This window comes from Symphalangus syndactylus, chromosome 14 (assembly GCF_028878055.3).
Source record: "Symphalangus syndactylus isolate Jambi chromosome 14, NHGRI_mSymSyn1-v2.1_pri, whole genome shotgun sequence".
NCBI classification, from domain to species: Eukaryota; Metazoa; Chordata; class Mammalia; order Primates; family Hylobatidae; genus Symphalangus; species Symphalangus syndactylus.
Window position 1 is genome coordinate 97,431,330 of NC_072436.2, and position 14,892 is coordinate 97,446,221.

Below are 14,892 nucleotides of genomic sequence, written 5' to 3' on the forward strand. Positions count from 1 at the left end.
TCAGATAAGGGGTACTCAGCCTGTATATTAATATCTTCTAATGCACATGTCTAAGAGTTTATGGTAAACAAATGGAATAACCTGGTCACAAAGTATGTGCATCTTGAACTTTATGAGATGATGCCAAGTAGGCTTTTAAATTACACTCTCACCAACAAATTCTGAGACTTGTATTGCATCACATCATCATCATAATTTGCTATTGTCAGATTTTAAAAATTTATATAAAATGATATCTCATTGTGGTTTCATCTTACATTTACCTGATTACTAATATAATTATTTTTTCCCATGTTTATAAGCCGTTTACTCTTCCCCTACAATGCAATGCCTGTCGATGTCCTTTGTCCAGGTTTTCTATGGGGTTGTTTGTCTTTTATTGATTTTTAGGAGTTCTTTTATATGTTCTGAATAATAATTTACTGTTTTTACCAAATCTAATATTTAGAATATAACCTTCTTCCAAGGCATTGAGGGGAGATGTCTGTTATATTGGTATAACTGGACATGTACATGCAAGAGAATGAAATTAGATTCACTACCTTATGCCATATACAAAAGCTAGCTCAAAATAAATAAAAGACCTAAATATAAGAGCTAAAACTATAAAACTCTTAGAAGGAAACATAGATGTCAGTCATTGTGATCTTGGGTTAATAAATGGTTAGTTATGACTTCCAAAGTACAAGTCACAAAAGGAAACAAAAGATAAATTGGACTTCATAAAAATTTAAAACTATTGTATGTGAAAGGATGCCATTAAGAAATTGAAAAAGCCTGAAAAATGGGATATTTGCAAATCCTATGTCTGATAAGGGACTTTAGTATATATAAAGAACTTGTACAACTCACTAATAAAAAGACATAACCAAATTTAAAAAATAACAAAGAATCTGAATAGACATTTTTCCAAAGAAGAATGAGCAATAAGCACATGAAAAAGTGCTCAACATCAAAAGCCTTTACAGAAATGCAAATCAAAATCACAGTGAGGAAGCACTTCACATCCTATAGGATGACTATAATTTAAAAAATAGATGATAACAAGTGTTGATGAGGATGTGGAGAAAGTGGAACCCGCATAGACTCTTGGTGGGATTGTAAAATGCTGTATCTGCTTTGGAAAATAGTCTGGCAGTTCCTCAAAAGGCTAAACATAGAGTTACCATGTGACCCTGCAGTTCCACTCTTAGGAATTGTCTTAGCTCGAGCTGCTGTAACAAAATGCCATAGACTAAGTGGCTTAAACACAGACCTTTATTTTCATAATTTTAGATGCAGAGAATTCCGATATCAAGTTTCCATTTCCTGATAAGGGGCCTCTTTTTGACTCTTAGATTGCCATGTTGCTGTGTGCTCACATGGCAGGAAGAGAGAGCAAGCTCTGGTCTTTGTTCTTATAAGGACACTAATCCCATTATGAGGGTCCTAACCTCATGACTTAATCTATTAATTACCTTCCAAGGTCTCCATCTTCGATTATCACATTAGGGATTAGGGCTTCTACATACCAATATTGGGGTGGGGGAGGGAGCACAAACATGTAATCCATAACAAGGATATACCTAAGAGGAATGAAAACACACATCTAAACAAAAACTTGTACAAGAATGTTTATAGCAACATTATTCGTAATAGCCAAAAAGTGGGAACAATCTACGTCTGTCAACAGATGAATGGATAAATAAAATGTGGTATGTCCATGTGGTATGGCTATATAGTGAACTATTACTCATCTATAGGAAGGAATGAAGTATTGATACATGCTGCAGCCTGGATGAACTTTGCAAACATTATGCTAAATGAAAGAAGCCAGTTTCAAAAGATCACATATTGTATGATTCCATTTATATGATATATCCAGGCAACTAGTTTATTTTCTGTCTATAGATTTGCCTACTCTGGGCGTATCATATAAATGGAATCATACAATATGTGATCCTCTAGGGCTGGAGAAGGGTAGAGGTGCAAGGAGAGCAGTGACTGCTAACAGGTAAGTTTTCTTTTTTTTTTGGTTTGGTGGCAGGAGGGCAGTGGAAATGTTCTAAAATTAATTATGGTGATGGTTGTACATATGTGACTAATAAAAACTATTGTATACTTCAAATGTATGAATTTTGTGGCATATGAATTACATCTCAGAAAAGCTGTTCTTTATTTTCTTTTTAAATTTGAAAGCCATCTGCTGTCCAATTAGCACATGCCACATCAGCCTGGGGTTTGATACCCTAGTGAGAGGATGTTTAGGAGGAAGGACTAAGAGTGAATGCTATAATGGATACAGGCAGTTTAGGGAAAGACATTCAGTTCTGCCTTAACTAGAAATGAGCCACCCTGTTGGATGACCCTGAAAGATCTCTTTGTGATTAAAAAACTCTAGTGTAAAGTTCATTTGAGTTGGCCATATTAATGGGAACTGTTTTGCTGTTCGTACATTTACAAATGTTTTAAAATTGACATTACTTTGATTTTCTGTTTGCTTTTTCTAGTTATCAAATGCTTGATGGAAAATCTTGGGGAAGAAATATCTCAGGCTGAAAATTCTCTGCTTCAGGCAGCAGCAGCATTTCCAATGTATGGGCGAGTCCACTGTATAACAGGAGCTTTGCAGAAGTTATCTCTAAAGTAAGGATTTCCACAGCTGCCTCCTGTCCCAGAAATCCATTCATTTCTGAGCTTTAACTTCTGGTTGGTATGTTTCCTGGGGAAGGAATGCAGTCAATTGCTTTGAGTAAATTGAAAATCAGATTTAAAAACATACATATCTGTGTATATTTTTATGTCTCACATATTTTATATATTGAACAATTTTGAAACACAAATTCAACTCCTTTTATCTAATTTTCATTTTTAAAATGTGATTTTTGCTTTTAGTATAAATTTCCCTAATGTCCTTGTTGCAGCAGCCTGCAGTTGGTGAGCGAGTGGAGACCTGTGGTAGAGAAGCTCCTTTTGATGTCCTACAGGCTTTCCACTGTGGTGTCTCCAGTCATTCAGAGCTCATCACCTGAAGGCCTCATCCCAATGGACACTGATTCAGGTTAGCAAATGAAGAAGGCAGGCTAGAGTGCTGTGGTTTGATTATTATGTCTTTACCTCTTTTTTTTTTTTCTAAGTATTTCTTTGGGGAGATATAAAAGCTAAGTTGAGGAGAAAAGAATTATTATTATTTGTGGTATTTCTGCCTTTTAGCAATAGTTTTAACTATTAAAAAGTAGCAAAAAAAAAAAAAAAAAAAATTTCCCAAACCAAGGGATGAGCACGGTACCTTCTACCCCAGGGTAACTTGAGTTATATAATACTGTGTAAGTTGAGCAACCCAAATCTGAAAATTGGAAGTACGAAATGCTCTAGATTTTGAAACTTTTTGAACACCAATGGGATGCTCAAAAAAAATGCTTATTGGAGCATCTGTATTTTGGATTTTCAGATTAGGGCTGCTCAGCCATTAAGTACAATGCAGATATTCCAATATTCAAAAAAATAAATTGAGAACATTTTTGGTCCCAAGCATTTCAGATAAGGGATGCTTAACCTGTACTAAAATTGAGTGTTCCTTTTAATACACAGAAAAATCTTGAAATATATTTATGTTTGGTTTGAAATAAAGTTCGTAAATGTATTTTAGAGTGCAAAGAGAGGCTTGTATTAGAAAAACTGACTGTATCATAAATACTCACTGTACCATACACTGAAATACCTTGGGCTGATAATTAAGGTAATGTGGAATTATGTGTTTTGCACAGAGAATATTAGGTTTTGTTCTTTCCTAAAAATGAGTTAGAAGATTGGTGATGGTTCACGATAGTGAGACATTTATTTAGCCTGATGTTAGTCTAAATACCAAATTATTTTATTTAATTAATTTTTTTTTGGTAGAGATGGGGTCTTCCTGTGTTGTGCAGGCTGCTCTTGAACTCCTGACCTCAAGCAATCCTTCTGCCTTGGCCTCTCAAAGCGTTGGGATTACAGGCCTGAGCCACTGTGCTGGCCTTAAATACCAAATTTTGACGCTTTAGATTTTCTGCTTGAGTAGTGCATAAGAATAAGGAACATGCAATCTTATAGCTAATATTTGGGTCAGCAAAGTACCCATATATTCTGGATGAGAAATCTTGAATATTTCTTTTACCTACTGTGGGTAGATCCTACAGAGGATGCTAACATTATCTTTATTAGTGAAGAGTTTTAAGGTATCAGTTGGTCTCAAAAACTGTCTTTGCCCCACAGACTTTTCCTTCATTCTGCCTGCCTTTTTGCCTCTGGTTGTCTTCAGTTTTGCAGCTCCTTCCCTGTGTTATCTGCCATACATTCTGAATTGCTTGAGGAAAGTCTCCCCTGAAAGCTGTAAAATTGAATGGATAAGATTCTTAAAAATTTATTCTCTGATCTTTTCTTGGTCTTTGCGTGGTTTCTTTTGGGGTCATTGTTAGTTTTTCATGGCTGTTGAAATTTATTTTTGACAAAATTCCAGGAAGGAATAAGATGTTGGTTGAATCATCATGATAGTAATTTGAGTGTTTGTATTTCCCATAGTACCTAAATATAAGTCAGAATAATAGATGTATAATAAATACTGGTTTTTCGATTTATTAATTGATTTCAGATGGTTACCCATGGCCAGTTTTGAAAATCTGAGCCTGGCTAACTCCTTACTACCTAGCCATCCATTCATTCCTTCAACTCATATTCCTGAACCTCTGCCGTGAGCCAGTTTCTGTTATAGGCATTCGTCACTCAGTAATGAACAAAGTGTTGCATTCATGGAGCTTACATTTCCTAATCCAGTGAGTGCTTAGGGAATAAAAATGAAACTTAATGTAATATGAAGGCTGTAAATTATAATTAGAAAGCAGTATATTACATAATGTGTTTCAAAGTTGTGGAGTCTTTATGATATTCCTGTCCTATAAAAGATTGTTTTTGTTGTTGATGGGTTTTTAAAAATGTCTTTTTACCTTTCTGTCTTTAAACTTTGATACCTTGTATTATGATAGGGAAATAACCTCTTTTCTATTTTTTATTATTTATTTATATTTTAAATCAAATACTGATTTTTTTTCTACTTTTCTGTTGCCTGCTTCATTTTTCTTTCATAGAGAAATAGCCACTTAAAACTAAATTTACTGAAGTTTATTGCACTTCTTTGACATGATTAGCACCATATTTGAGATATTTAGACAAGACTAAGAAAAGCAGTGTAGATGACATGGCGGCCTTTGTCCTGTGAACAGTTTCAGTTAGTTTTTTTTGTTGCTATATTTCAGTCTAAATTGCCATATTTTAAAAATATACTCAAGCATCATGAAAACTCTATAAATAATTTTTATATTATCCACCTTGTTAGTCCCTTCTAATAGAGCTGATTATTAAGTATTGAAAATTATAGATTTTTTTGAGTAAGTATACCCAAGGGAAATCTGGCATGTGATGTGTTACTGGGTTTCATGTACACTCATTTCTTTCCCTCAGAGTCAGCAAGCCGCTTACAGATGATTCTGAATGAGATTCAGCCTCGAGATACTAATGATTATTTTAACCAAGCCAAAATATTGAAAGAACGTGATAGCTTTGATATGAAGGACTTGAATGCTAGTGTGGTGAATATTGATACTTCTACAGAAATCAAAGGTAACTTGTATAAAATGGATACTGTAATTCATGTTTAAGTAACAAGTAAAATGTATAGAATGCCCTTTTTATATAGTAAATCAGAGGTTGCAAATCTGTGCAGAACATTTCTAGAAAATAAAGTTTTTTAAAAATTTGGTTTTGGGAAAGATTTGGGTTTAGGAATGCATTTATAAGACTTTTACCAGACTCTTAGGTGCTGTTGTGCAGCGAACAAGCTGTTAGAACAAAAAGCCTTGGAGTGATAAAACCTGCCTTGATAGCCCAGGTGATGTAAGAGCAGTGCTATGTAATGAACCTGGGTTTAGGCAGCAATCAACTTCTCCCAGCAATGTGGTTCATTGTCTGCTGTGAGAGTTCTTAAAGTCAAGCAGGCTTTTAAAGGAAACAAACCTTATTAGTAAAATGGGAGCTGCTTTGTTGTATCAAGCTTCCAGAATTCGAGTTCTTACATCTTGTTTGATCATTAGTTGTTACTGAATTTTCTGCAGTGCTGTAAAACGTCATCAGAAGCAGCAATTTCTTAGTGATGTATTACGTATTCTACATTCTCCACTAGGTGGGGATATTGTCTTGCAAAAAATTATCTCCACACTTAAATTTTTAAATTACACAAAATAACATATAAATGTAATTATAGCCTATTGTAATAATTTCAAACAACAGAGGTAAATATGAATTAAAAACAAATTAAATTCTTCCAAGGTTTCCTCTCCAATTCCGTGTCTTCCTTCTTTAGTGCAATATATTATTTTATACTTATTCTATATATTTATGTGTATGTACACTTATCCATTTAATGCATTGGGCTTTTTAAATAAAAACACAAATGAGATTACCCTATAAGTACCATTTTGTCAGCATCCTCTTTTATTTAATATAATAGTTCATCTTGGATTTTAAAAAAATATCAGTACCAAAAATACTCCTAAAACTAGAATAAGAGAGTAAGTAAGGGTAAATATAGCTTATTGGCCACAGGAATTAAATATATTTTGAAAGATAATTTGTATTTTCCTTTGATTTTAAAAGTTATATTCTACTCCTTTACTAATGCAACAGACATCCTCACCAAAATAAATAAGGAGTGTATTTATTATAGTCATCCATATCATACTTTATGACAGAGGAAGAGTTTGTTTAATCTTTGGAAATTAAAGATTAAACTTAAGTTTTGGAACAATATTGTGTTTTATTTTAAAATTTAATTTGAAAATAATAAAATACTGGGCCTGGCATGGTGGCTCATGTCTATAATCCCAGCACTTTGGGAGGCCCAAGCGAGAGAATTGCTTTAGTCCAGGAGGTGACGTGGTGAAACCCTGTCTTTACAAAAAAATACAAAAATTAACTGGGTGTGGTGGCGCATACCTATAGTCCCAGCTACTAGGGAGGCTGAAGTGGAAGGATTGCATGAGCCTGGGAGGTCAAGGCTGCAGTGAGCCGTGAGCATGCTACTGCACCCCAGCCTGAGTGACAGAGCGAGACCCTGTCTCCAAAAAAGAAAAAAAAAAAAACTTAGCATGATTTGTTCTCATAACACATGCTTGACAAATGTTAGCTTCTTTCCTTCTGAGTAAATATAACATGACAAATAGGGTTTGTTCAAGCAGATTATTCTTGGGGAAATTATGAATAAGCTTGTTTTTAGAAACCTGGGATATGAGTAATCAAGGTTGCAATAGTTGTGTTTTTTGTTTAAGGTAAAGAAGTAAAAACATGTGATGTAACTGCGCAGATGGTGTTGGTATGTTGTTGGAGAAGTATGAAGGAAGTTGCTTTACTTTTAGGCACGTTGTGCCAGCTTCTGCCCATGCAGCCTGTGCCAGAATCTTCTGATGGATTATTGACGGTGGAGCAGGTAAGGCAGATGTTTATTCCACCATGTATAATTTCTGGTCAACCCATAAATCACAAACGTTTTTTATAACCCAACTTTTAAAAAAAAGGTTTAAAATTTTTCTTGAATAAAATCATACAAATGTCAACTGAAGAAAGTTCATGGTAATTTAGAATGTTAGAGTTTATAATACATTTCAAAACTGGCATTTTTAGAAATATTTTTCTAAGGTATATAAATAACTGTAGATTTTACCTCACTTTTAACTGTAGTATTATCTCTCATTTTTATTTCTCCATTTCACATACACAGACTTAAACTTTAGCTTAAAATTGTCTTATTTAGTAAAACTCCACAAATCTCTTAAATTTTGGAAAGAATAAAAAGTAACATGTTGGTTGATTATGGATCTCATGTTTCCCACTGCATTTATAATAAAGTTATAGTCTTGGTTTTTTTGGCTGACTTTTGTTTTAAGACCACAAAGTTAGTTCACCATCTGGGACTGTTCAAGTGACTTGAGTGCAGTGTGTACAAGAAGTTAGTTTACCACAAGCATCTCATTTGGAAATATTTTAGATTTATTAGATTTCTGTTTTTAATTGATTCCTTCTTCCTTTCCATATGGTTTCGACAAATCCATTTCCCACCATTTTTCAGCAAAGATACATAACATGTACTTTCATTTTTAACTTTTTAAAAATAAAGGCAACTTTTTCCCTAGGGTGTTACAATTCAAGAACAAAACAAATATTGTAGTATGCTAATGCTGATTATTTCTATAATAACCACATGATTAGTTCCATGGAAATGATGCTAATACTTTTTTTTCTCACACTCTGTGGCTTTTGTTGCATGCAGCATCTGGTTAACAGCTGGGCTTGTGATGTTGCAAGGCCTTGAGATGAAGAAAGGCAAAGGTGCACAGGACACTTCAGGCATCATTATGTTCCTTATTCTCTTCCAAATCAAGTAGGCGTTAGTGTCCTAGAGTTACTTGCAGTCATTGCTGGTGACTGGCTATAGTGCCAATGCCAACATCTTTGCTGAGGAATCCAGCTATGATTAATGATTACTTCACTGATGTTCACCATCTTGCTAAGAAGTAAACATGTGCTAGAGGCCTTTGATTTCCCAACTTCTCTTTCCAAGGACAAGTTAAAACATTTAGTTTTTTGGGTTTGTTGGGTAGTGTTTAAAAAACAAATTAAGGGAAATGTATTTTGCTTTTACTGTAACTAAGACCTGAAAACTTCCTATGAACATTATTTTGCCTTGACACCTTTTACATAGCACCCAAAATCTTATGTATTTAATTTATGTGTGACAGCCATGTTAAAATTGGGAATTAATGTAAAATAAAACAGATGTTTGTTAAAAAAAATAATAATAATAATAATTATCACAAAAAGACAGGTTCTTATAAACCAAAGAATTCTTCCAGTGACTACTTGAATAAAAAATAAGATCCTGACTGTTTTTCTGTAAAACATTAGTTTCCATTGTAATGGGGTCCAGTCATTTTTCTATGTTGCCATTCACATGGTAACCTCACATACATAGGTGTGAGAAGAAACTGATGACTGAGTGAGCGATGAAATGTATATGTAATAGCAGTGTTCTAACACTGGAACCCCGTCCTCTGTGAAAAACTTGATTCTTTGTATTGCTGACTTTAGCTAAAGAAATGTCTCAGTTTAGGAGTCAATAAAAATCCAAAGTCATCAAGAAATTAGTGTTATTTACATTACTGGAGGATTCCTGCTTTTAAACATAACATTTTGCCCCATGAACTTCCTTTAAATTAATAATAATTAAATATACTTACATGTGCTTAAAACCTTTAAGAGTTAAAAATATAAATGGCAAAGAAGAACATCATTTACATTGGAATGGCTGGGCCACACCTGAAGTACACCCTTCCAAGGGCATAGTTGCCCTGGCAAAGCTAGATATGCTGTGCCTAGTGGTAAAACTATGAATTTAAGAGTCAAGCCTTAGGTGAATGTGACTGCCACCTGAATACATGGAGGCAGTAAAGTGACTTGCAGGCAGAATGCAACCCTAGTTACAGGGGAGAATGTGGAACTTGCATTTCTTATTCTTCAGAGTAATAACTGTGATCTACTTTTCTCTCAATGGATGAAGAAAGCCATTCCATACATTCTAAAATATAATTCTATTCTATTTTGAAATTTGATGACTTGAATGTAGATGACAGTCCGTTTAAGATCATCCTGATTTTACAGCTCCTTGTTTAAACGGATGGCCACTTAAATCCCCCATATAGGAGTATAAAAGGTAGGGGGATTACAATTTGGGGTTTTTTGTTGCTGTGTGGGGAGAAGAAACGGGGCTTGTTTATAATTCTGCATTTTCAGTGCTATATTCACAAACCATTAGACCTGGAAGGATCATAGAGATGATATTATCCAGCTCTCTTGGACAAGAGGAAGCTGAACCCTGGATGTTACCTGGTTTTCCCAAGATTGCAAAGCTAGTTTGTGGCAGCTCTGGAACAGGAACCCAGTTCTTCTCCTTGCCAGCCTGTGTTCTGACATGGCACAGTGCTGCCTTTGTTGTGAGCTGCTCATTTAATTTTTCTTTAAGTTTAATTTTCTGTATTTCCCATATCCAGGTAAATTTTCACAAGCAACAAGACAGTAAGATGACTTGCTACTGAACTTTTTCTTAAATGATTGATTCCCTAGAGCACTTCTTACGAAGCAGTGTGCTGTCACCAGTTTCTCCAGGAGGAAAATGTGTTCATTCAGAGGCATGTCTGACTTTCCTCCTTCACTGTAATCACATAATGAAAGGTTCTTTCATAGTGTCCCTGTACAAGAGGCAGAGATAAAACCAACTTTGAGGGATGTAAGTGGAGACCCTTCAAGAGTAAGCAGTACACACAACCTTATCTCACAACTTCCTGACTAGTTGATGTGGGTGGAGTTTTCAAACTTGATGTTTTGCTGATGTAGAGCTTTTGCTTGTTACATTTTGTTGGTTCTCTTTTCATGGGCTATCTGATACCCAGTGCCTACTGATTTTTTAAAATAGCTTCCTCCACCTAGAGTACTGTATGAACTTAAGTTTATATGTATTTCCCTAATATTCCTAAAAAGAAACTACTAGGTAGATTTTTCATTCATGCTTTCCCCCTCCAGTAATTATCGCCACAGAAGTCAGATGAGTAAGATTGCCAACTATTAGAAATTGCTAATTATAGAAATTGCTATTTTAAAACATTCTTTTTTAGTTTAGTTTTTTTTTTTTTTTTTTTTTTTTTTTGAGGCAGTGTCACATTCTGGCACCCAGGCTAGAGTGCAGTGGTTCAATTTTGACTCACTGCAGCCTCAACCACCTGGGCTGAAGCCTCCCAAATATTCGGGACTGTAGGTGTGTGCTACCACTCCTGGCTAATTTTTCTATTTTTTGTAGAGACGGGATCTCACCATGTTGCCAGGCTGGTTTTGAATTCCTGGACTAAAGCAATCCTCCCACCTCAGTGTCCCAAAGAGCTAAGATTACAGGCATGAGCTACCATGCCCGGCCTAAAAATTCTGTTAGATTCTGTTGTAACTTTTATGATGCCCAGAGTTAACTACATTGATGTATTCCCTCAGTAGTGTCTTTTGTTATTATTTTAGATTTTCTGTAATGAACTACAAATGGGATATATGTTTATTCACAAGTCTTAAAGATATTGTATTTCTTTTGTATTTTCTTTTGCCAAAGTTTATTTTTTAGAAATTGTAAATAATTTTGTTGAATTGCACTCAATGCAAGTTCCCATTTTTAAGCTTTGAAATGAAGTTGTGCATGTAACCACATCCTATTTATTGACTGCCTTACTACAAGGATATCGTGGGAAAATAAAGAAGTACATAATATGTGGTTCTGTGACCTCAAAGGGCTTAGAAATACAATAGGGGATACCAGACAGAAATTCATTTTAAAAAGTCAGACTACAGGGCAACAGTTAACATAGCTCATGGCTAAGAATTTGCTAGAAAGCAAAGAATAAACATTCTGGTAAGATGATATCTGAGTGGTAGAAAGTTATTACCTTTGTTGTTATGTAGGAGAACAGTGTTTGAGCTTTGAAGAAATCCCAAAAGTTAGTAAGAATTCACTGTAGGAGAGAAGGTACAGTTTAAAACATTAACTGTTTTACTGAAGTGTAAACTTTTGTAAAACATCCTGTTTAACCAAAGTGAAATTAAAAGTGGCTGTGTCTTAGGCCGGGCGCAGTGGCTCACGCTTGTAATCCCAGCACTTTGGGAGGCCGAGGCAGGCGGATCACGAGGTCAGGAGATCAAGACCACTGTGAAACCCCGTCTCTACTAAAAATACAAAAAAATTAGCCGGGCGTGGTGGCAGGCGCCTGTAGTCCCAGCTACTCAGAGAGGCTGAGGCAGGAGAATGGCGTGAACCCGGGAGGCGGAGCTTGCAGTGAGCTGAGATTGTGCCACTGCACTCCAGCCTGGGCGACAGAGCCAGACTCCGACTCAGAAAAAAAAAAAAAAAAAAAAAGTGGCTGTGTCTTAAAGTCAGAATTCAAATTAAGGCTTAGGGATTAAGTCTCACTACTTTATAGTATAAAATAAAAATAAAATGGACATTTATTGTTTGCTACTCTTTGCCAGGTACTCTGATAAACACTTGAATGCATAATCTTATTTATTTCTCACAATAATCCTGTGAAGTAGGTTCTAGTGTTAGCTCCATTTTACAAGTAAGAGAACTGTGTTTAATTACTTTGTATTAGTAGTACATTTCAGAATTTACCTTCTCTAGATAAAGGGTAGATTTAAAATATATTTATATTTCTTTTTTATGGGTTTTATGCTTTAGATGAGCATTTAGATCCGCTAATTAGTCTGTTGGTGAATTATACATGCCTGGAAACATGGCATGTAGCTTCTTCCCCTGTGGAAATTTATACCCTGTGAGTCCATAAAACATGTTAATTTCCCTATAGAGATACTTTTTATGAAAAGTTAGGAGTAGGATATGCTAATTTTAAAAAGATAAGTGATTAGAATTTAAATTTCTGTTCCTTAAATTTTAAGAACAGAAATCACTGCATTTTTCTTGCATTTTGATCTTAATTTCCTTTATAAAAATCCTGAGATGTATGTTATTAAAAATTATTTTGTTGGAAGTAACATACTACCAGACTTCAAAATATACTACAAACCTGTAACAACAAAAAAGTGTGGTACTGGCATGAAAACAGGCACGTAGACCAGTGGAACAGAATAGAGAACCCAGAAATTAATGTATCTACAGCCAACTGATTTTCAATAAAGTCTCCAAGAACACTCATTGGGTAAAGGACTGTCTGTTCAATAAATGGTGCTAGGAAAACTGAGTATGCTTTCTTCATATGCAGAAGGATGAAACTAGACCCACCTCTCACTTTATACAAAAATCAACTCAAAATGAATAGGCTGGGCATTGTGGGTCATGCCTGTAATCCCAGCACTTTGGGAGGCCGAGGCGGGCGGATCACAAGGTCAAGAGACCGAGACCATCCTAGCCAACATGGTGAAACCCTGTCTCTATTAAAAATACAAAAATTAGCTGGGCATGTGGTGTGCATCTGTAGTCACAGCCACTCGGGAGGCTGAGGCAGGAGAATCGCTTGAACCCAGGAGGCAGAGGTTGCAGTGAGCTGAGATGGCGCGACTGCACTCCAGCCTGGTGACAGAGCAAGTCTCAGTCTCAAAAACAAAAAAACAAACAAGAAAAACAAAAAACAGAAATTAACTCAAAATGGATAAAAGACCTTCAAAACAATAAATGGTAAAGACTACTATAAAACTACTTGAATAGTGGTATTTATTCAGGACATTGATCTGGGAAAATATTTTTTCTTTCTTTTTTTTTTTTTTTTTTGAGTCTCGCTGTGTCGCCCAGGCTGGAGTGCAGTGGCGCTGTCTCGGGTTCAGATGAACCTCTGCCTCCTGGCTTCAAACGATTCTGCCTCAGCCTCCTGAGTAGCTGGGATTACAAGCATGTGCCACCCTGCCCGGCTAATTTTTGTATTTTTTTTGTAGAAATGGGGTTTCACCATGTTGGCCAGGCTGATCTCAAACTCTTGACCTCAGGTGATCTGCTTGACGTGGACTCCCAAAATGCTAGGATTACAGGCATGAACCACCGCCTGGCCTGGGAAAACATTTTTATAAATAAGACCTCAAAAGCATAGACAACAAAAAATAAGTGGGATTATATCAAACTAAAAACCTTCTGCACAGCAAAGGAAACAACAGAGCCAAAAGATAAACTTCAGAATGGAGAAAAAATTTGTAAACTATTCATCTGACAGGATTAATGTCCAAAATGTACAGGGACCTCAAACATCTCAACAGCAAAAAAAAAAAAAAAAAAAAAAAAAAAGGACAATTGATCTGAACAGAGATTTCTCAAAAACATAGAAATGAAGAACAAATAGATGAAAAAATGTTCAACATCACAAATCAGGGAAATGCAAATCAAAACCACAATGAGATATCATTTCATTCCAGTTAGGATGGCTGTTACCAAAAAGACAAAAAAATAACAAGTGATGGCAAGAATGTGGAGAAAAGGGAACTCTTACACCCTATTGGTGGAAATGTAAACTAGTATAGCTACTATGGAGAACAGTGTGGAGATTCCTCTAAAAACTGCACATAGAAATACTGTATGATCAAGCAATCCCACTACTGGGCGTTTATCCAAAGAAAAGGAAATCAGTATATTGAAGAGATAGAGTGCTGCAACCCCATGATTGAATAGTGTTGCAATCTCATGTTTATTGCAGCACTATTCAAAATAGACAAGGTACGTAATCAGCCTGGGTGTCCAACAACAGATGAATGGATAAAGAAATGTGGTATATATACAGAGTGGAATACTATTTAGCCATAATAAAGAATGAAATACTGTCATTCGCAGCTACATGGATGGAACTGGAGGACATTATGTTAAGTGAAATAAGCCAGGAACAGAAAATTAACCACTGCATGTTCTCACACATGTGGAAGTTGAACTCAAAGAAGTAAAAAGTAGAGCAGAGGATACTAGAGGCTGGGAAGAGTAGTTGAGAGGGTGGAGATAGGTAGACTTGTGAAAGGATACAAAATTACAGCGAGATAGGAAGAATAAGCTCTAGTGTTCTTTACCACAGTAGGATGACTATAGTTAGCAATAATATATATATATATATATAAATAATTCCAAACAGCTAGAAGCGGGATGTTGAATGTTCCTAACACAAAGAAATGATAAGTGTTTGAAATGATGGATAAGCTGATTACTCTGATCTGATCACTGTTTATTATATCTATTGAAACATTACTGTGTACCCCATAAATATGGATAATTATTTGTCAATGAAAAAGAATTTTTAAAAATGCTTTAAAAAATCT

At 35.4% G+C, this 14,892-nt stretch overlaps 1 protein-coding gene across 18 annotated transcripts in view; it reads left to right on the plus strand.

Annotated features, from left to right (window-relative positions):
• THADA (THADA armadillo repeat containing) overlaps nt 1-14,892 on the plus strand; it is a 369,177-nt gene that overhangs the window by 39,577 nt on the left and 314,708 nt on the right. For 13 of the 18 annotated variants that reach the window (XM_055242820.2, XM_063618104.1, XM_055242824.2 and 10 more), the window contains 4 exons: nt 2,490-2,625; nt 2,904-3,040; nt 5,473-5,631; nt 7,335-7,492. In XM_055242820.2, the coding sequence (XP_055098795.1) occupies nt 2,490-2,625; nt 2,904-3,040; nt 5,473-5,631; nt 7,335-7,492 (590 nt within the window). The remainder of the gene's footprint in view (nt 1-2,489; nt 2,626-2,903; nt 3,041-5,472; nt 5,632-7,334; nt 7,493-14,892) is intronic. The other 5 variants (XM_055242823.2, XM_063618096.1, XM_063618095.1 and 2 more) reach the window with 1 other exon arrangement.